The sequence below is a fragment of the Heptranchias perlo genome, chromosome 20 (genome assembly GCF_035084215.1).
Source record: "Heptranchias perlo isolate sHepPer1 chromosome 20, sHepPer1.hap1, whole genome shotgun sequence".
NCBI lineage: Eukaryota > Metazoa > Chordata > Chondrichthyes > Hexanchiformes > Hexanchidae > Heptranchias > Heptranchias perlo.
This window is the reverse complement of record NC_090344.1, coordinates 30,666,651-30,689,493: the sequence shown is the minus strand read 5'-3', so window position 1 is coordinate 30,689,493 and position 22,843 is coordinate 30,666,651. Positions and strand designations below refer to the sequence as shown.

Below are 22,843 nucleotides of genomic sequence, written 5' to 3'. Positions count from 1 at the left end.
CAGTTGGTGTGATGGAGGGAGGGATCGCCACGGGGTGGATAACAATCAGGGCATTTGTTTGGAATGGGGAATGATTTCTTATTAATGTGTTGCATAGAATGATCTCAATATGTTAGAATTTAAATGAACTGCTGCTGTAATGTGTGAAGTGACCAGTTTCTGCTCGGGCCCTGTCCCAATGGGGTTATCGGTCCAGCTGTGCCGACCATCAGTGGGATGGTGACCGGCCGGACACGGCATTCTCCCGGCTCGGGGTGTTCATGGATCTCACATTCTCCTCACTCTACCGGGAAAGGCAATTTAAAAATGTCAGTGAAATGATGACCAGTGAAATGATGATCAGTGAAATGATGATCAGTGAAAAGATGATCAGTGAAATGTTGATCGGTGAAGTGATGATCAATGAAATGATGATCGGTGATATGGTGATCGGTGAAATGATGATCAATGAAATGATGATCGGTGAAATGATGATCGGTGAAATGATGATCTTTGAAATGATGATCAGTGAAATGTTGATCGGTGAATTGATGATCAACGAAATGATGGTCGGTGAAATGATGATCAATGAAAGGATGATCGGTGAAATGATGATCAATGAAATGATGATCGGTGAAATGATGATCTTTGAAATGATGATCAATGAAATGATGATCAATGAAATGATGATCAGTGAAATGATGATCAGTGAAATTGATTTGAGTCAAAGAAAACACCTTCCTCCGTTTTCCATCAGTTTCCACTACCCTTCCCCCGGTTATTCCGATATTTTCATCATCCCAATGCCCTGGTTTCCTTGTCAGATTCACAAAGGCCATTGGTCTCTCAGGAGAAGGCGGTGGGAGGAACCTGGGCTCACTGTATCTCGAAACGGGCAGCTTACTTCTCATTGGGGGATTTTACCGGACTGTAATTCACGCTTCACACCTGATTAAAATCTATTGGTTATTTGGAAGGAAACATTGGCTTCTATACAAACTGTTGTGAACGGATTAACTCCCAGATCAGTCGGTTGGCGCTGGAGGGACCGCTCGGTATCTGCGAACAGTTCGGTTAATTTTCGGGTCCGATCGGTGCAAGCGGCTCCCGGACGATGCTGCGGCCCTTCCTGACCCTATTTCTACTACAGGTTCTGAACTGTGAGTTATTGATCATTGGAAGTATTCGGTTATCTATTGATACGGTGATTATTATTGAACTATCTGCCTCGTTAATATAATTTTTGATCTTTACTGCAGAACACATTGAGGTGATGTGGAAAGTAAATGTTGTTTTATTCAATTGTAATAGTGTCATGTGGAGTTTAATGAGAAATCGGGGCTTCTTTCTCAATCCCCTTCCACCTGCGGCTCTTGTACAGACAGAGCAGACTGGCGTCGAAATTCTAATCGGACGATTTAAACTGAGCCTGTTAGAAGTGGAGCGCGGTCATTGTTAGAATAGGGAGTATCGGAGTCTGGGGTGTAAGTTAACTCACTGAGTGCAGAACATCAGTCAAAACTGCACCTATTGCCGACTGATCCCACACAGACTTTTCTTTCCGCGATATTTCTCAGTCGAAGCGCTGTCTGACCCCAGAGTAACACAGAGAATTGAAATAAACATATTTTAAAATAATTTGTTCAGCATTAGATTGATGGACAAGGTTTATAAATATTGTATAATTAAATATTAACTAGAGGTAAAATCATTTTTTTCAATTGGTATTAATTATTAGCATAAATATTATTAAGAACAGTTTCCAAAAATGATGTTAATGAAATTTCCTAAATGTCTGTGGGATTTGCTGTGTGAGGATTGTTGTTCAGTTTCTGATGATCTTTAAAATGATCATCCTTTTATATTAAATTAAGCTTTCTATTTCATACGTTTTCAAACACAGCATCATAGCATAAACTTTTCTCAAGCTCCTTCCACATGCTCCGTGATTATTATAAAGTGTTATGTGGTGTTTAATGATAGATCGAGACTTGATTTTCAATCGCCTTCCACCTGCGTTTCTTGTACAGACAGAGCAGACTGGAGTTGAAATTCTAACCGGACTATTTAAACTGAGCCTTTTGGAAGTGGAGCGCGGTCACTGTTAGAATAGAGAGTATCACAGTCTGGGGTGTAAGTTAACTCACTGAGTGCAGAACACCAGTCAAAGCTGCACCTACTGCCGACTGATCCCACACAGACATTTCTGTCCCTGATATTTCTCAGTAGAAGCGCTGTCTGACCCGCGTGTGATGCAGAGAATTGAAATAAACATATTTCAGATAGTTTTTTCAACATTCGAGTTGGACGAGGTCCGTATTATACTGTATAATTAAATATTAACTAGAGATGGAACCGATGCTGATTCAATTAGTATTAATTATTAGTCCAATTATTATAAAGTACACTCTCTAAAAAATAATGTTATTAATAGGTACTAAATCTCCAAGTATATGCTGTGGGAGTATTCTTGTTTAGTTAGCGAGTATCTTCAGAATTTTAAACCTTTTATATCAAATTAAGCTTTTTATTTGAGGCATTTGGATGTACAGTGTCCTCTTGTAAGTAATGTTTCTTGATCTGTGTATTTATTCATCTCCACCAATAAGAAATGCTGGTTTACAGATAGGGAAACGTTCTCGCACTGCTACCAGATAGATTGTGCGTTTATTTTAAGTATTAAGTTAAATCTAATTTCATTTTCTCAAACTGATTGGATACTAAAATGCTATTTTTGTCGGTGATTTAAAGGGCGTTGACTGCAAGGCAAAAAACAGAGAAAAACATGACATTTTTTTTACTCCCTGAATCATTTGCACAAATATTTTGCTCATAAAAACCAATTTGCAGGAAAGGTACATATTTTATTCAATATTTATCATTGAATGAGATCGTGTAATGTGAAAATTGAAAAGTATAATTTAAATTGTAGAATTATTGTTCAATGCACACTTTTGTTTGTCTGATTTTATGTTCCATCAACTTCAAATAGAGAACAGTTCTTCAATAAACATGTTGAGAATATTTTAGATCTGATTAACACCTAGATTAAATTACCGGAGGGCATTTGCGTCAAACGTAGATTTTAAACCGAAATTGAATAAAAAATACCGCGGCAGTTTGTTTTATTTTGTCCCCTGCGGCTCTTGTACAGACAGAGCAGACTGGAGTTGAAATTCTAATCGGACTGTTTAAACTGAACCTGTTAGAAGTAGAGCGCGGTCACTGTTAGAATAGAGAGTATCGGAGTCTGGGGTGTAAGTTAACTCACTGAGTGTAGAACACCAGACAAAGCTGCACCTACTGCCGACTGATCCCACACAGACATTTCTGTCCCCGGTATTTCTCAATAGAAGCGCTGTCTGACCCCCGTGTGTTACAGAGAATTGAACTGATTTTTTCAAAACAGCTTGTTCAACATTAGAGTGTTGGACAAGGTCTATAATATTGTATAATTAAATATCAACTAGAGATGCAACAATATTGTTTCAATTAATATTCATTATAAGTGTAAATATTGTAAAGTACACTCTCCAGAAAATAATAACAATGTTTCTAAATCTCCGGGGCATTTGCTGTGTGAGTATTTTTGTTTCGTTAGCGATTATCTTCAAAATTATAAACTTTTTTTTATATCAAATCATTCTTTCCATTTGTGAATTTGGATGGACAGTGTCTTGTAATTAATGTTTCTTGATCTCCTTCCACGTGCCCTATTCTGTTTGCACAGTGTCCTGTGGAGTTCAATGAGACTTCAGGACTTGTTTCTCAATCACCTGCCACATGTTCGATATTTTGTTAATTTTGTCGGTCGATGACTTAGTTCAGTTTCTCGCTGTTTCCAGTGTTTGTTTTATTATATTTATTAATCTCTATCAGTAAGAAATGCTGTCGTGCAGACAGGGAAACGTTCTCGCACTGTTATCAGGTCGATTGTGCGTTTACTTTAAGTATTAGGGCAAATCTCATTTCATATTATAAAACTGATTGAATACTAAAATACTGTTTCTGTAGATGATTTAAAGAGGGTTCATTGCAAAGCATAAAACATGGAAAGAATATGAAATGTAGTATACTCCCTGAATCATTTACACAAATCTCATGCTCATGAAAGCCAATTTATAAAACGTGTGCATATTTTATTCAAATTTGTCTCTGAATGCGATCGTGTGATGTGTGAATTAAAAATAATTAAATTTGTCCAATTTTTGTTCAATGCACATTTTTGTTTGTCTGATTTTATGTTCCATCTGCTTCAAACAGACAACTATTCTTCATTTCTGTCGGTGTCAGTGAACATATTGAGAATATTTTAGATCTGATTAACACCGAGTTTAAATTACCGGAGGACATTTGTGTCAAACTTAGATTTTAAACCGAAATTGATTACAAATACTGCGGCAATTTGTTTTAATTTGTCCCCTGCGGCTCTTGTACAGACAGAGCAGACTGGAGTTCAAATTCTAATCGGACTATTTAAACTGAGCCTGTTAGAAGTAGAGCGCGGTCACTGTTGGAATAGAGAGTATCGGAGTCTGGGGTGTCAGTTAACTCACTGAGTGTAGAACACCAGTCAAAGCTGCACCGACTGCCGACTGATCCCACACAGACATTTCTGTCCCCGATATTTCTCAGTAGAAGCTGTCTGATCCCCGTGCGATACAGAGAATTGAAATAAACATTTTTAGATAATTTGTTCAGCATTAGATTGTTGGACAAGTTTTGTAAATATTGCAAAGTTAAATATGAACTAGAGGTGGAGCAATAATGTTTCAATTAGCATTAATTATTCGGATAAATATTATTAAAGGCAGTCTCCAAAAATGATGTTACTGAAATTTCCTAAATGTGGGATTTGCTGTGTGAGGATTGTTGTTCAGTTGGTGATGATCTTTAAAATGATCACCCTTTTATATTAAATTAAGCTTTCTATTTCACACATTTATGTATACAGTGTCATTTAATTATCTTTTCTCTCGCTCCTTCCACATGCTCCATACTTATTATACAGATTTATGTTGTGTTGAATGATAAATCGGGAATTCTTTCTCAATCGCCTTCCACCTGCGGTTCTTCTGGAGACAGGGCAGACTGGAGTTGAAATTCGAATCGGACTATTTAAACTGAGCCTGTTAGAAGTAGAGCGCGGTCACTGTTAGAATAGAGAGTATCGGAGTCAGGGGTGTAAGTTAACTCACTGAGTGTAGAACACCAGTCAAAGCTGCACCGACTGCCGACTGATCCCACACAGACATTTCTGTCCCCGATATTTCTGAGTTGAAGCGCTGTCTGACCCCGGTGTGATACAGAGAATTGATTAAAAATATATTGACTTGTTTGTTCAGCATTAGACTGTGGGACAAGGACTATAAATATTTTATAATTAAATGTTCACTAGAGAAGGAACCAATATTGTTTCAATTAGTATTAATAGTTAATATAATTATTATTAAGTACAGTCTCCAAAAATGATGTTACTGAAGATCCTAAATCTCCGGTGGATTTGCAGTATCAGAATTTGTGTTCAGTTAGTGATTCTATTGTTCAATTAATAATTATTAATATTATTATTAAGTGAACTGTCTCAATTACTGAAAATTCCTAAATCTCCGGGAGCTTTGCTGTGTGAGTATTTTTTTCAGTTAATGATAATATTCAAAATTATGACCTTTTTAAATTAAATTTCTTTTTCATGTGTTTATATGGACAGTGTGATGTAATAATTAATGTTTCTCAAGCTCCTTCCACATGCCCCATACTTTTTACACAGTATCATGTGTTTAATGAGATATCGGGACCTGTTTCTCAATCTCCTTCCACATGTTCTATACTCTGGTTCTTTTGTGCAACAAATACTAAACTCATTTGTATATTTATCTTCGACAGAAAGCGACCGGAACAATTTTCCCCGGTCTTGTAAATATTCGCTGCATGTTTGGTTATTTTCTATGCGTGGTATCGTTTATTCAGGGATTAGTTAAGACTATAAAGTTATTGTGTTGGAAATTGCTGTTTGTGCTGTTGACCACAGAGTCTGGATTGTTTGGTGTGACCTCCCTCTGTCCGGTGTTTTATTGGAGTTTTTTAAACTGTTCTACTCAGACTGAGGCATCTCAACCCAACGCCTTAACAGTTACTTCGCTAATAGCGGATACCTCTCGGCGATAATCTTACATTTCAAGTAAAGTTAAATGTTTCAGTAACAATAATACTACGAATAATTGGTGGATCGCGACGTGTTAACGGTCAAGTTCCATTACTGGAACCAGCTACAATTAATGTTTGAACTTCATTTGCTTCGTAAATCCAACATGAACTCCTTTAATTGTGAAAGCTGTCAAATTGATCCAGAAATATATTAGTATTTAATTATTGTTTTGATTATTGACATACATAATAATCTGTTGTGGGAGGAATACTTTTTATAAACACTCGGTATTGACTGTATTTGGTAATCAATAAATCACCCCTGTAGTTGATTTCAATGAACTGAAAAAGAGCGCGGCTTTGTATCTCATTCAGGAAGTTAAATTCCCGAACCAGAATATCCCCAACTTCTGCCCTTTTATTTCATGTCCTTCCAGATTCTTTTTAATTATATTAATAATTGTATTTCACTGTTTGTTGTGATACAAGAGCACACTGACTGAAATAAAACGTTTACAATTAACTCAACAATTTCGCACCAAGCACGACATTAGTGGGGTTTTGTGCGACCATTGAAATTTGAGTCATTGGGGAACCGGCAGCCAATGCAGGTCAGTGAGGGCAGGGGTGAATAGTGAGCGGGACTTGGTGCGAGATAGGATACCAGCAGCAGAGTTTTGGATCAGCTGAAGTTGACAGAGAGTGGAGAATGTCAGGCCGATCAGGAGAGCGTTGGGATAGTGGATATACTCTCTGTCTAGATCAATGATTTGGACATGGGTTCACAGAGAATTAGATTCAACATTTGTTTAAAATAGCAAATGAGAGCGGATTGGAAACTGTGAGGAAGGATACAGGAGATATTGGAGGAATCAGCAGGTTAAGAGAGTTGTGTAGATGAATGGGAAATAATACCGTCTGAGAAAAGGAAAAGACTGAACATTTATCCGATGTATCTTAGATCATAGGATCACAGTAGGTACCGCACAGGAGGAGGCCATTCGGCCCATCAACCAATGGACGGATTTGGGAGTCTCGGTTGTCCTCCAATTCTTGCCTCTTGTGCATCCCCTGATTTTAATCACTCCACCATTGGCAGCCGTCCCGTCAGTTACCTAGACCTTAACCTCTGGAATTCCCTCCCTAAACCTCTCCACCTCTCTCTTCTCCTTTAAGGCGCTCCTTAAAACCTACCTCGTTGACCAAGCTTTTGGTCACCTGTCCGAATATCTCCTTATGTCGCTCGGTGTCAGATTTTGTTTGATTACACTCCCGTGAAGCGCCTTGGGACGTTTTACTGTGTTAAAGGTGCTATATAAATGCAAGTTGTTGTTGTAGATTGTTTTTATTGATTTAGGGTGGGGGCATCATTGCCCGGGGTGGAATTTATTGTCCATCTGTCCTGAGAAGGTGGTGACGGGCGTTCTTCTTGAACCCTCCTGTCCATTTGGTAATGGTGTTCTGAGGTCATTTATTGTCCATCTGCCCTGAGAAGGTGGTGACGGCCGTTCTTTTTGAACCCTCCAGTTCCTGTGGTGATGGTGTTCTGGGGTCATTTGCAGTCCATCCCTAGCTGTCCTGTGAAGGTGGTGCTGGGAATTCTTCTTCAATCACTGTAACATAAGAATTATTCAGATGGTGATCGTTTTTAAGAGAATAACTAACAACAACAGCTTGCATTTATAGAGCATCTTTAATGTAGTAAAACGTCGCAAGGTGCTTCACAGGAGCATTATCAAACAAAATTTCACACTGAGCCAGATAAGGACCTCGTAGGACAGATGACCAAAAGCTTGTTCAAAGAGGTGGGTTTTAAGGAGCGTTTTAAAGGAGGAGAAAGATTTAGAGAGATGGACAGGTTTAGGGAGGGAATTCCAGAGCTTAATATCTAGGTAACTGAAGGCACGGCCTTCAAAGGTGGAACGATTAAAATCGGGGGTGCGCAAGAGACAAGAGTTGGAGGAGCGCATCGATCTCTGAGGGTTGTCGGGCTGGAGGAGATTAAAGAGATAGGGAGGGGCGAAGCCATGGAGGGATTTGAAAACAAGGATGAGAATTTTAAAACTGAGGCATTCTTTGATCAGCAGCTCATGTCGGTCGACGAGCACAGGGGTGATCGGAGAAGGTGACTTGGTGTGAGTTAGGTGCGGGCAGCAGAGGTTTGGATGCGCTCAATTTTATGGAGGGTGGAAGATGGGATGCCGGTCAGGAGAGCATTGGAATAGTCCAGTCTGGCGGTAACAACGGCATGGACAAAGGTTTTAGTAGCGGATCAGCTGAGGCAGGGGTGGAAATAGTGAAAGATTATTCCCACTAGTCTGTCAATGGGAAAGGAAAGGAGAATTTGCTGGGCACTGACTATTATCAGGGGAGAGTTGGGAAGGACTGTGAGGCACTACTGGGGTCGAAACAAGTCACGCACAGTCTACACTACAGAACCGGGTACAGAAAGACACCTGTGAGATTATGTTTGAGAAGCTGGCTATCATTCAAGAATTCTCGGCAAGCACAGCTGAGGACAGGAATCGGTGTTACACTGTCATAAGAACATAAGAAATAGGAGTAGGAGACGCTCATACCGCCCCTCGAGCCTTCTCCACCATTCAGAAAGATCATGGCTGATCTACTACCTCAACCCTGGCGAGTTGCTGCAGTGTGTACCATCCACAGGATGCACTGCAGCAACTCGCCAAGGCTTCTTCGACAGCACCTCTCAAACCCGCGACCTCTACCACCTAGAAGGACAAGGGAGCAAGCACAGGGGAATAACACCACCTGCACGTTCCCCCCACCCCAAGTCACACACCATCCGGACTTGGAAATATATCGCCGTTCCTTCATTGTCGCTTGGTCAAAATCCTGGAACTCCCTTCCTAACAGCACTGTGGGAGAACCGTCACCACACGAACTGCAGCGGTTCAAGAAGACGGCTTACCACCACCTTCTCGAGGGTAATTAGGGATGGGCAGTAAATGCTGGCCTTGCCAGCGACGTCCACATCCCATGAATGAATTAAAAAAACTGCACTTGCCCGCACCTAACCCATATCCATTGATTCCCTTAATGCCGTAGTATCCATCGATCTCTGTCTTGAATGTACTCAATGACTGAGCATTCACAGCCCTCTGGGGTAGAGAATTCCAAAGATTCACAACCCTCCGAGTGAAGATTTTTTTCCTCATCTCTCTCCTAAATGGATGACCCCTTATCTTGAGACTGTAATACATAACCTCGAGAATAGAAAGTGACCAGGAAATCTGTGCAACACAATATCATCAGGGAGATGGGATCAGGTCAACACAATGTCTATAATATATGACCTAGAGAATAGAAAGAGACCGGGAATTCTGGAGGGTACATTACCATCAGGGGGATTGGGAGCAGGTCAACACAATATCTATAATATATGACCTAGAAAATAGTAAGAGACCGGGAATACTGGAGGGCAGAATATCATCGGGGATTGGGAGCAGGTCAATATACTGGCTGCATTTTAAAGAGCAGTAAAGCTTAACCAGTAAACGAGAGGACCATTAACCGGTCATCATTAATTGGTAAAATGATGTCACAAATCGGAGAGGGCAGGTTACAAGAGAACCCATAGAGCAGAAAATTATCGAGGAACAGCCCGCATGGAGTTAGGAGGCGAGATCCCACCTGATCAACTCTTCTTTTAAAATTGTGTTTTGTTTGAGGAAGTTAGGAATTTAATGAGTAAGGCACCGAAATTCATCACACAATAAAATAATCTTTAATTAAAGGTATATCTCGGTTCCTTCATGGACTTTGGATCGAAATTATGAAATTCGCGACTTAACTTCACTGTAAGAGGGCAATCACTGTGAGCACTGCAGCTGGTCAAAGAGCGGGCCCATCTCCGCCATCTTCTCAGGGCATATACACACGTGTCATGAATATTCAGAGCACCGTTACCACAAGGAGCGGACCCATCACCAGCGCCTTCTCAGGGCATCTACACACGGGTAATAAATGGTCAGAGTACTGTCAAAAAGGCTAATGGAATGCTGGCCCTTATATCTAGAGGGTTAGAATACATGGGGGTAGAATTTATGCTACCGCTGTATAAAGCCCTGGTTAGACCACACCTTGATTACTGTGTTCAGTTTTGGGCACTGCACCTTCGGAAGCATATATTGGCATTGGAAGGAGCACAGTGTGGATTTACCGGAATGATACCTGGACTCTAAGGGTTAAATTACCAGGAGAAATTACACAAACGAGGGTTGTATTCCCTAGAATTCATAAGATTAAGGTGTGATTTGATGGAAGTTTTCAAGCTATTAAGGTGAACTGATAGGGTCGATAGAGAGAAACTATTTCCACTAGTTGGGGATTCTAGGACGAGGGTACATAGACTAAAAATTGGAGACAAGACTTTCAGGAGTGAAGTGGGAAACACTTCCAGACGCAAAGGGAGGTAAAAGTTTGGAACTCTCTTCCGCAAACGGCAGTTGATGCTCGCTCAATTGTTAATTTCAAATCTGAGTTTGATAGATTTTTGTTGACCAAAGGTAGTAAGGGGTACGAGGCTAAAGCGGGTATAAGGAGTTCGGTCACAGATAGCCATGATCTAATTGAATAGCGGAACAGGATCGAGGGGCTAAATGGCCTACTCCTGTTCCTATATTTCTGTCATCATTTGTCAACACAAGGAGCGAGTTCATCATCACCACCTTCTCAGAGCACCGTAACCAAAAGGAGCGGACCCATCACCACCGCCTTCTCAGAATATTTACAAACGGCTAATAATTGGTCAGAGCACCGTCAGCACAAGGAGCGGGCACATAACCACCACCTTCTCAGGACACCTACACACGGGTAATAATTGGGGCAGATCCAGCATTGTGCACATCCTGAGAACAATGTAAGATCTTGGTACATATAACGATGAGTGGAATTATTCTCCACGTGTTACGCATCGACCAGAGCGATTATTGTACTGTGTTAAATAACGCATAATATTTCTGACCCTATCCCCTCCCGCTTACGATAATTCGAGTTGAAATCGGTGACCAATGAGAGATACCTGAAATAATCAAAGTGCCCACAAGTGAATTACTCAAGGCAGATTTTTGTTAGCAAGTTTAATGGATGCTTCAGGAGATATCACTAATTGTACAGGCTATATAGACAATGAAAGTGAAGTACATCCAGTGTATGTGGATTTCAAGAAGGAATGTAAAATAGGCGTATGGTACAGGAGGAGACGAAGTAGAATGGTTAGAACATTGGGTGTCAGACACGAAACAAACGAGTCGGGTTAATGGGTCTTGTTCAGTTTGAAGGTGGGTCAGAAATATTGTTCCCAGTTGTCAGTGCTGGGGTTATATATATGTATGTATGTAAGTGTGTATGTGTCTGTGTCTTTGTGTATGAATCTGTCTTTGTGTGTATCTTCGTGTATTGTCTGTGTGAGTGTATATGTGTGTGGTTATATGTGTGTGTCTGTGTGTATGTCTGTGTTTCTTTGTGTATTTGTGTGTGTATGCGCGTGTGTGTACTAATTTTCTGCATAAATTGTAGGCACGTTACAAATGTTGTAATGTTTCAGAGACTGTGTTTCCGGTTTTATAATGAATGAAGAACAGATGAAATCACAGACCCCGGTATCATTTCTTACACAAAGTGACGGGAATTTTTACTCAAACTTTGTTGTATTTTAACTTTTCTTTCTGATATTTTCATTCATTTCTTGACCAAGCGAACTCTAATTCTCGATGTCTCATTTCAGGCAGACCTGGGAACAGTCAGGCTGACCGGTCAGGTAATCGCCCTTTATTTCAGATTCTCTGTTGAGGCAAATAGAATCGATGCATTGTAAGGGGAAGCTAGATAAGCCGATGAGAGACGAAGGAATAGAAGGATATGTTGATAGGGTGAGATGAAGTCGGGAGGGAGGAGGCTCGTGTGGAACGTGAACACCTGTGCAGTAGTTTCAATGCAACTCGATGTAACCAAGGCCATGGCGATCACATGAACACCCAGCCCCGCCTCTTTCTCCATTGGCTCAGGAGGCAAAAATTCTTCGTATCTTGACTGGAGCTGGGCTCTCATTACGCTTGGCCAATCAGTTCTGAGCATGAAGGACAGCTGACCATTGAAGCCACGCCCTTCTGCCGACATCTTCAGTCTGAAATACGTTCTCAGCCTATCGCCCATCCGCCCCGTGGGAGCCGATCTGCGGCTGGGAATCTCCCGGTGACGGGGATTTAATACACTGTAACCGCTTCGTGCTTACAGACTGGAGGACTGGAGAATGGGGACAGTCCGAGCGCTGGGAGACTGGGGGTTTAATACACTGTAACCGCTTGATGTTATTTCTGATATTTTACAGACTGTGAGACTGGTGAATGGGGACAGTCCGTGCACTGGGAGACTGGGGGTTCAATACACTGTAACCGCTTGATGTTATTTCTGATATTTTACAGAGACTGTGAAGCTGAGGCTGGTGAACGGAGGTAGTCCGTGCGCTGGGAGAGTGGAGATTCACTACAAAGGATGGTGGGGGACTGTGTATGATCATTACTGGGACCTGCGGGACGCCGCTGTCGTGTGTCGGGAGCTGGGCTGCGGGGCCGCGCTGTCAGCACCGGGCGGGGCTCACTTTGGGGAAGGGTCCGGACCCATTGTGACGTGGGGTGTTCAGTGCGGCGGGACCGAGGCCGCTCTGCGGGACTGTGATTCATATCCATGGCGTCACTATTCCTACTCACACTCCAGTGATGCCGGTGTCATCTGCTCAGGTAAAAATCTTCCTTCTGTCTCTCATCTCCCGCCGGGTCTGACTGTTTCCGGGAAAAGCGAGAGTAAAATAATCCGGGACTGTCCGTACCCGGAAAGTGAGATGATAATTCCAGTATTCTCAGATTATTATTAATGTTGTATTGTTAATATTAGGATCACTGTTTGTGTTATAATATCCCTATTATTATATTTATTAAACATCCCCCACTGGGAGCAGTAAATACCTGATACTCGGCAAATTTACACAGCAGACAGAACAAGTTCCCACTGAGATTTGACCCAGAGCCGCGGTGAATGATCCGAACAGCTGGAAATGTCCCAAACTCAATCCAACTCTCCATTCTGAACCCACCAACCGCTACCGGGCATGCGCCGTGAGCACGGCTGTGCCCCTGCATTCATCGTATGTTGTGAGATCTGAGATTTTACACAGACTCTGAAGCTGAGACTGGGGAGGGAGGTTTCTCCGTCTCGGGGGGAACCTGGACATTGGGTCCGCGATTACTGTGAGCAGCACTGGAGGAAACTGCACAGTGAGATCCCACATCTGCCTGCACGCCTTCAATCATTTTAAGCTTTGAACGAATATCGAGAAGGCAAAAAGGACAGAGTCTCTCACGAGTTAAAAAGAGCATTAAACTATTCCACTAGATTAACGCAACTATTGGAAGTAGAGCAAAAAGTTCTCCTGGAATCCTGGCCCATAGTTCTCGCCTGATCACCATCAAAACATATTAAGCGACAATTTTACAATTTGCTAATTGTGGGATCTTGCTTTGCACAAAGTGGCTGTCCCCTTTGCCAATTAACAACAGTGGCTGTAGTTTAAAGGTAATTGAGGCGATGAGAAGGGCTTTGGGTGTCTTTAGACCGTGCCAAGGGCTACCGCCGGGTCAATGCTTTCTGTCTTTAGATCCATTCTGCAGATTCAATCCACGTGATATCAAGAAATGGCTGAGTGCACGGGACACAGAAAAGGTTACAGGTCCTGACAACATCCCGGCTGTAGCGCTGAAGACCTGTGCTCCAGGGCTAGTTTTGCCTCCAGCCAAGTTGTACCAGTACAGCTACAACACTGGCATCAACCCGACGAAGTGGAAAATTCCCCAGGTCTGTCCTGTCCACGAGAAACAGGACAAATCCAACCTGGCCAATTCCCGTCCCATCAGCTTATTCTCAATCATCAGCAAAGTGACTTAAGAAGCTATCAAGCGGCACTTACTCACCAACAACGTGCTCACTGCAGCTCAGTTTGGGTTCCGCCAGTACCACTCGGATCCAGACCTCATTACAAACAAGGGACAAAGAGCTGAATTCCAGAGGTGAGGTTAGTGACTGTCCTGGCCATGGAGGCAGCATTTGACCGAGTGATGGACCAAAGAGCCCTGGTAAAACTCAAGTCAATAAGGATTAAAGGGAAAACTGTCCAGTTGCTGGATTCATATCTTGTACAAAGAAAGATAGTTGTGGTTGTTGGAGGCCAATCAGCTCAGCCCAGAACACTGCTGCGGCAGTTCCTCAGGGCAGTTTCCTAGGCCCAACCATCTTCAGTTGCTTCATCAATGACCTTCCCTCCATCATAAGGTCAGAAATGGGGCTGTTCCCTGATGATTGCACAGCGTTCAGATCCATTCGCAACCCCTCAGATAATGAAACAGTCCCTGTCCCCATGCATGAAGACATGGGCAACATTCAGGCTTGGGCTGATAAATTATAAGTAACGTTCATGTCAAACAAGTGCCAGGCAATGACCATCTCCAACAAGAAAGAGACTAACCATGTCCCCCTTACATCCAATGGCATTATCATCGCCGAATCCCTGACCATCACCATCCTGGGCGTCACCAATGACCACAAACTTAACTGAAAGCCACAAAAATGCTGTGGCTACGAGAGTAGGTCAGAAGCTGATATTCTGTGGCAAGTGTTCACCTCCTGACTCCCCAAAGTTTCTCCACCACTTACAAGGCAAAAGTCAGGAGTGTAATGGAATACTTTACACTTGTCTGGATGGGTGCAGCTGCAACAACAATCAAGAAGCTTTACGTTATGCAGGACAAAGCAGTCCACTTGATCGGCAGCCCATCCACCACCTTTAACATCCAGTTCCTCCACCACTGGCGCACCGAGACTGCAGTCTGTACCATCTACATGATGCACTTCAGCAACTGGCTGAGGTTTCTCCGGCAGCACCTCCCAAACTCGAGACCTCCATCACCTAGAAGGACAAAAGCAACAGGTGAATGGGAACACCACCACCTCAAAGTTCCTTCATGTCGCTGAGTCAAAACACTGGACTTCCCCACCTAACAGCCCCCCCAAAGCCTCTCCACCACCAAGAAGTTCGGAGTATGAAGCAATCCTCTCCACTTGCCTGGATACGTGCAGCTCACACAACCCCCATGAAGCTCGACACCATCAAGGACAAAACAGTCTGCTTGATCAGCAGCCAATCCAGTACCTTAAACATTCACTAGCTCCACCAGTGGTGCAACGGGATTGCAGTGTGTAGTAACTAAAGGATGCACTGCAGCAACTCACCAAAGCTTCTTCGACAGCTCCTCTCAAACCCATGACCTGCTCCACCTAGAACGCCAAGGGCGGCAGGTGCATGGAAACACTGTCACCTCCAAATTCCCCTCCGAGTCACACACTATCGTGACTTGGAAATATATCGCTGTTCCTTCATCGTCCCTCAGTCAAAACCCTGGAACCCCCGACCGAACAAAACTGAGAGATACCTTCACCACATGGACTGCCGCGGTTCAAGAAGTGGCTCACTACCACTTCCTAAAGGGCAGCTATGGGTGGGCAATAAATGCTGTCATTCTATAGAGGCCCACATGCAGAGATTGATAAAAACATCCAAAAAAAAGAGGGAATGTTCACGGATAGGAACTGCGATTAAGGGAAGGCCCTGAACATTGATTGTAGCGGTCATCAAACGGAGCGGTCTGGATCCCTGTCATCAAAGGGAGCGGTCTGGGTCCCGGTTATCAAAGGGAGCGGTCTGGGTCCCGGTCATCAAAGGGAGCGGTCTGGGTCCCGGTCATCAAAGGGAGCGGTCTGGGTTCCGGCCATCAAGGGGAGCGATCTAGGACTCGGTCATCAAGGGGAGGGATCTGGGTCTCGGTAATCAAAGGGAGCGGTCTGGGTCCCGGTCATCAAAGGGAGCGGTCTGGGTCCCGGTCATCAAACGGAGCGGTCTGGGTCCCTGTCATCAAAGGGAGCGGTCTGGGTACCGGTCATCAAAGGGAGCGGCCTGGGTCCCAGTCATCAAAGGGAGCGGTCTGGTTCCCGGTTATCAAAGGGAGCGGTCTGGGTCCCGGTCATCAAAGGGAGCGGTCTGGGTCCCGGTCATCAAAGGGAGCGGTCTGGGTTCCGGCCAACAAGGGGAGCGATCTAGGTCTCGGTCATCAAGGGGAGGGATCTGGGTCTCGGTAATCAAAGGGAGCGGTCTGGGTCCCGGTCATCAAAGGGACCGGTCTGTGTCCCGGTCATCAGAGGGAGCGGTCTGGGTCCCGGCCATCAAGTGGAGCGGTTTGGGTCCCGGTCATCAAGGGGAGCGGTCTGGGTCCCGGTCATAGAAACATATAAACGTAGAAAATAGGCGCAAGAGTAGGCCATTCCGCCCTTCGGGCCTGCTCCGCCATTCAAAATGATCATGGCTGATCGTTTAACACAGTACCCTGTTCCCGCTTTTTCCCCACATCCCTTGATCCCTTTAGCGTTAAGAAATATACCTATCTCCTTCTTGAATACATCTAATGATTGGCCTCCACTGCCTTCTGTGGTGGAGAATTCCACAGGTTCACCACCCTCTGAGTGAAGAAATTTCTCCTCATCTCGGTTCTAAATGACATACTCCGTATGCTGAGACTGTGACCCCTGATCCCCAGCCATCGGGCACATCCTCCCTTCATCTCGTCTGTCTAGTCCTGTTAGAATATTATCTGTTTCGATGACATCACCTCTCCTTCTTCTAAACTCTCGTGAATAAAGGCCGAGTCAATCCAATCTCTCCTCATACGTCAGTCCTGCCATCCCAGGAATCAGCCTGGTAAACCTTCATTGCACTCCCTCCATGGCAAGGACATCCTTCCTCAGATAAGGAGACCAAAACTGCGCACAATACTCCAGATGTGGTCTCACCAAGGACCTGTATAACTGCAGTAAGACATCCCTGCTCCTGTACTCAAAACCTATTGCAATGAAGGCCAACATGCCATTCGCCTTCCTAACTGCTTGCTGCACCTGAATGCTCGCTTTCAGCGACTGGTGTCCAAGGACACCCAAGTCTCGTTGCACCTCCCCTTTTCCCAATCTATCACCATTCAGATAATAATCTGCCTTTCTGATTTTACAACCAAAGTTGTTAAACTCACATTTATCCACGTTATACTACATCTGCCATGTTCTTGCCCACTCACCCAACTCGTCTAAATTACATTGGAGCCTCTTTGCATTCTCCTCATCGCTCACATTCCACTCCAGCTTTGTGTCGTCTGCAAACTTGGAAATGTTACATTGAGTTCCCTCATCCAAATTATTGATATATATTGTGACTAGCTGGGGCCCAAGCACTGATCCCTGCAGTACCCCACTAGTCACTGCCTGCCACCCGGAAAAAGTTCCGTTTATTCCTCCACTCTGTTTTCTGTCTGTCAACCAATTCGCAATCCATGCAAGTATATTCCCCCCAATCCCATGTGCTTTAATTTTGCACACTAACCTCTTGTGTGGGACCTTATCAAAAGCCTTCTGAAAATCCAAATACACCACATCCACTGGTTCTCCCCTATCTATTCTACCAGTTAAATCTTCAAAAAACTCCAGTAGATTTGTTAAGCATTATTTCTCTTTCATAAACCCATGCTGACTTTGCCCAATCCCGTTAATATCCTCCAAGTGTCCTGTTATCACATCTTTTATAATGGACTCTACCATTTTCCCCACTATTGATGTTCGAATAACTGGTCTGTAATTCTCTATTTTGCTCTCCCTCCTTTTTTAAATGGTGGGGTTACATTTGCCACTCTCCAATCTGTAGAAACTATTCCAGAGTCTATAGAATTTTGAAAGATGATCACCAATACGTCCATTATTTCCAGCGCCACTTCCTTTAGTCCTCTGGGATGTAGATGATCAGGCCCTCGGGATTTCTCAGCCTTTTAGCCCCATTAATTTCCCTAGTACTATTTTCTTTACTAATACTGGTTTCCTTCCGTTCCTCCCTCTCACTGGACCCTTGGTTCCCTCACATTTCTGGCAGGTTATTTGTGTCTTCCTTTGTGAAGACAGAACCAAAGTATGTGTTTAATTGTTCTACCATTTCTTTGTTCCCCATTATAATTTCCCCGATTTCTGACTGTAAAGTCATCAAAGGGAGCGTTCTGGGTTACGGTCATCAAGGGGAGCGGTCTGGGTCCCGGTCATCAAAGCGAGCGGTCTGGGTCCCGGTCATCAAAGGGAGCGTTCTGGGTCCCGGTCATCAATGGGAGCGGTCTGGGTCCCGGTCGTCAAATGGAGCGGTCTGGGTCCCAGTCATCAAAGGGAGCAGTCTGAGTCCCGGTCATCAAAGGGAGCGGTCTGGGTTCCGTTTATCAAAGGGAGCAGAAGGTGAGGGAAGGGGATGGAGCAATCAATATAAAGGTTATACTGAGCAACCAGTATAAACCGGAGACATTATATAAATGGGAGGATCATCTGTGGATGGAATTTAATAGGGACACGTGGAAAGTGCTGCGCATGGGAAGGGAAAGTGGGCGATAGGCGGACTGCGGGAATGGGATGGGACTAGCCAGAGTGACGGGGAGAAATATCAAGTGGGTTTCGTGGCCTTGAACCTCAACATGTTCATTCACCGAAAAACAATAATCAGCGAAACAAAGCGGATGCTGGACTTTGTCACTGAAACGGTACAGGACAAGTCACGGAGATCAGAGTTATACTGAACAGAACTCTGTCCAGATATCGCCTTCTGCACGGTATATCGTTCCGGTCGCAAGGTGCAAGAGGTCAGAGTTAAACTGAACAGTGATCTGTCAAGGCCTTGCCTTGTGCACGGTGTATAGTTCCGGTCTCCAGGTACAGTAGGTCAGTTAAACTTAACAGAGCTGTGTCCAGATATCGTCTTGTGCACGCACGGTGTATCGTTCCGGTCACAAGGTGCAAGAGGTCGGAGTTAAACTGAACAGTGATCTGTCCAGATATCGTCGTGTGCATTGTTTATAGTTCTGGTCACCAATTACAATTGGTCAGAATTAAACTAAACAGAGCCCTGTCAAGGCCCCGCCTTGTGCATTGTGCATAGTTCCGGTCTCCAGGTGCAGGGGGAAAATCAAACCCCGGAAGAGGTTTGTAGGAAAGCCTGGAGACTGATGTCTACGGGTAGATGTGGTAAATTGTGGGCCTTGTAGCGGGAACTGCGGTGATTCAGAAGTGAGCTGCTGGAGGTATTAAACGTAGAGGACAGGTGAATCTGGGAAACGACATTTAATTAAATCTTTACAGTGGAACAAAGTGAGAAATGCTGAAGGGAGAGACAGACAAACTTAGGACTGGTGTCGGGATATTTTTCTCACAAAGAGCGGTGGAGGGTTGGATTGGACTCTGGTTGAGGAAAATAGAAACATTGAAGAAACTGCTGTGAAAAGCCTTCTTTATGGTATTTCTAGGTTAATGAGCTGTACCGGCTTTGACCATCATCAGAAAACGTATGTATCGTGGCTTGGGTAAAAGGAGTGTGTGATCTGAGGGGGACGGGACGGTCCGCAGTTCTCCTCTCATTGTCCTACAGTTCCAGTGTAAAAGGAGAGTGTGATCTGAGGGGGACGGGATGGTCCGGAGTTCTCCCCTCAGTGTCCTTCAGTTCCAGGGTAAAGGGAGATTGTGATCTGAGGGGGGCGGGACGGACCTGAGTTCTCCCCTCAGTGTCCTACAGTTCCAGGGTGAAAGGAGGGTGTGATCTGAGGGGGATGGGACGGTCCGGAGTTCTCCCCTCAGTGTCCTTCAGTTCCAGGGTAAAAGGAGAGTGTGATCTGAGGGGGATGGGACGGTCCTGAGTTCTCTTCTGTCCCTCAGTTCCAGGGTAAAAGGAGAGTGTGATCTGAGAGGGACTGGATTGTCCGGAATTCTCTTCTGTCCTTCAGTTCCAGGGTAAAAGAGAGGGCGCCCTCTGTCAGCCCATCTTGGCCTCTGGTTTCTGGAGGAGAACATGGATTCAGTCGGCAGTGGAGCGAACCCAAAGTCAGTGCAGGCAGGACAGAGATTGTTTGACTTGGATTTACCCATCTCTCGCTATTGATAATTTTCCGAGTTCTCTCAATGCGGGTTATTAACATCACAGTGACGACAACTGGGTAAGGTAGCAATAAATAGAGAAATGTTATCAACAGCCATGCAGTCATCGTGTAACCAGTAACGTTAGGGGGAAAACAGTATTGTCCATATTGAACCAGAATGGAACCAATCTGAAAGTAATAGTCACATATCTGTGATTACTCATGTGTATTCATTTGTAAATATTTAGTATTATTCTGATTATGATGATTACTATGGTGATTATGATTTTAGATCACAAAATTCCCAGACTGGTATCCGGAGGCTCCCCATGCTCTGGCAGACTAGAGGTCCAATACGGTGAAACCTGGGGAACAGTGTGTGACCTTCACTGGGATTTGAATGACGCCAATGTGGTCTGTGCGCAGCTTCAGTGTGGAGTCGCAGTGTCCGTGCCAACAGGTGCTTATTTTGGAGAGGGCACTGGGCTTCTACGGAGTGATTCCTTTCAATGTAAAGGCAACGAGACACATCTGTGGGACTGTCCTCTTTCTCCAGTAAATCAGCAGGAGTGCACCCACAGGAACGATGCCAGTGTGATCTGTTCCGGTGAGTACAGACTTACTGAAAAACAGTTAACTTCCTCCTTAATATTTGGAAAACTGATGGTGATGACATTCCTGTGTTCCTCTTTAACACGGTCACATCTAAACTCGCCCTGACAGTTTACTATTATTGTTCGACGTCTGGTGTAACACGGTACAAATTATTCACAATTATTTATAAATAAGAAGTTTCTAAACTTTAACAGTTGTTCTGGAAGAAGTAGATTTGTTACGAGTTTATTTACCGCCTGCACCGAATGTATTTTTCTCTCTCACATTTGACCAAGCTTTCGTTGTCAATCAACGCACTGGTCCTGCGCTGACTCACTAACCGTGCGCACCCTTCATGGACCATAATGGTAACTTCATTAATCTTGCACAACAACATCAACTATGGATAGGCTTCATTAACTATAGGTTAACTTCATTAACTATAAGTTAACTTCATTAACTATAGGTTGACTTCACGCGGAACGATTGTTTTGCACAAGGTGTCTTGATCAACCGTGCGTTGACTTCTTTACTTCTGGGACTTTTCCGTTAACCATCCTGAAAGTTCATGACTTTATTCGCCGAGCACTGATGTTCCGGGCAGTCCATTGTCCTCATTGCTCAAACACTGACTTTCTGATCACTGCACTGCCCTCATTAACCATCCGCTGACTACATTAAACCTGCCCTGATCTCAAAACTGCGGCACTATTTACATTGCTAACGCTCCTCTGCAATGTAGTGTGCATGAGGTCATTACCCTGACTTTCACTTCGCTCACCACGCAATTATATCAGCAGCTGTGGACTGTCCTCGTCACCCGGAAACTGACTCGGAGTCACTCACTGAACCCCTCAGTGGTGCAGACACGTTCATAATTAGCATCAAATGGATTCACGCGGCACTGAACAGCGATCGCTTTAACTGATCACCTATCTCGTTAACTGGTCACTGATCTCATGAACAGATCAATAACCACAATAACTAATCTCATTAACAGACCACTGACCTCAATAATTGATCATTGACCAAGAATCGGCCATTGATTTCATTAAACGCATTAACACGGCACTGATAACTGATCTCATTAACTGATCTCATTAACTGACCATTGACCACAAAAATCGAATATTAACTTCACGATGTCCGCACTGACCTAATCAGATACTTTGGTCTGAACGTCAGACCACACCAATTGTACACGGATAGAATATTGAAGTGAATTTCTGAGGGTAAAATGTAAGGTTTCTTTGAACATGGCTGTGAATATCACTAATAAATATTATTAGGGAGCATTTATCCAACGGAATTATAGGGTCGCTGTCTGGGGGCTGCAGTTGTCCTCAGAGTCCCACACACCAGCAAGGGGGGACGAAGCCAGGGCTCCTGCTTCCAGTCACTTATGAATATAATTGTGTGTGTGTGTAGGATCTGACTGTTCCACACTGCAATAGCCTTCCGACCCTCCCTGTCCAGGGTCAGACTTATTGAATGGTGGGGTATCAGAGGGCGGCTGTACTCCAGCACGGGTCAGTACAATCAGGCCAGAGGGAGGAGATTGGGGAGTTATATTACATAATTTGTGCATTTTACTGTCCTCAGATGATACGATAGAAAATATGAGCAGGAATAGGGGATTCCGCCTCTCCAGCCAGTTCGGTCATTCAATTAGATCGTGGCTGATCTGTACCTCAACTCCATCTTCCCGCCTTTTAACCGTATTCCTTGATGCCATTAACGAACAAAAATCTATCGAGCTCAGCCTTCAAAATTTCGATTGACCAAACATCCACAACCTTTTTCTTTGGGAGCGGATGGGGAAAGTTCCAGATTTTCACTATCCTTTCTAAAAAGTGCTTCCTAATTTCAGTCCTAGGACCGACTATATTCAGCTGCTTCATCGATAATCTTCCCTCCATCATAAGGTCAGCAGTGGGGCTGTTCGCTGATGATTGCACAGTGTTCAGCTCCATTCGCAATTCCTCGGTTAATGAAGCAGTCCCTACCCGCTTGCAGCAAGACCTGGATATCACACAGATTTGGGGGCGGATAGGTAGCAAGTAACATTCGCGCCA

The 22,843-nt window shown here is 44.0% G+C and overlaps 1 protein-coding gene across 1 annotated transcript in view; it reads left to right on the top strand.

The window, feature by feature from the left end:
* The first annotated feature begins 320 nt into the window (after positions 1 to 320).
* The window catches only part of LOC137336012 (deleted in malignant brain tumors 1 protein-like), a 43,170-nt gene continuing 20,647 nt past the window's right edge, over positions 321 to 22,843 (top strand). The window contains exons 1-4 of the mRNA XM_068001516.1: positions 321 to 612; positions 11,879 to 11,911; positions 12,576 to 12,890; positions 20,467 to 20,781. Coding sequence (XP_067857617.1) covers positions 321 to 612; positions 11,879 to 11,911; positions 12,576 to 12,890; positions 20,467 to 20,781 — 955 coding nt within the window. The remainder of the gene's footprint in view (positions 613 to 11,878; positions 11,912 to 12,575; positions 12,891 to 20,466; positions 20,782 to 22,843) is intronic.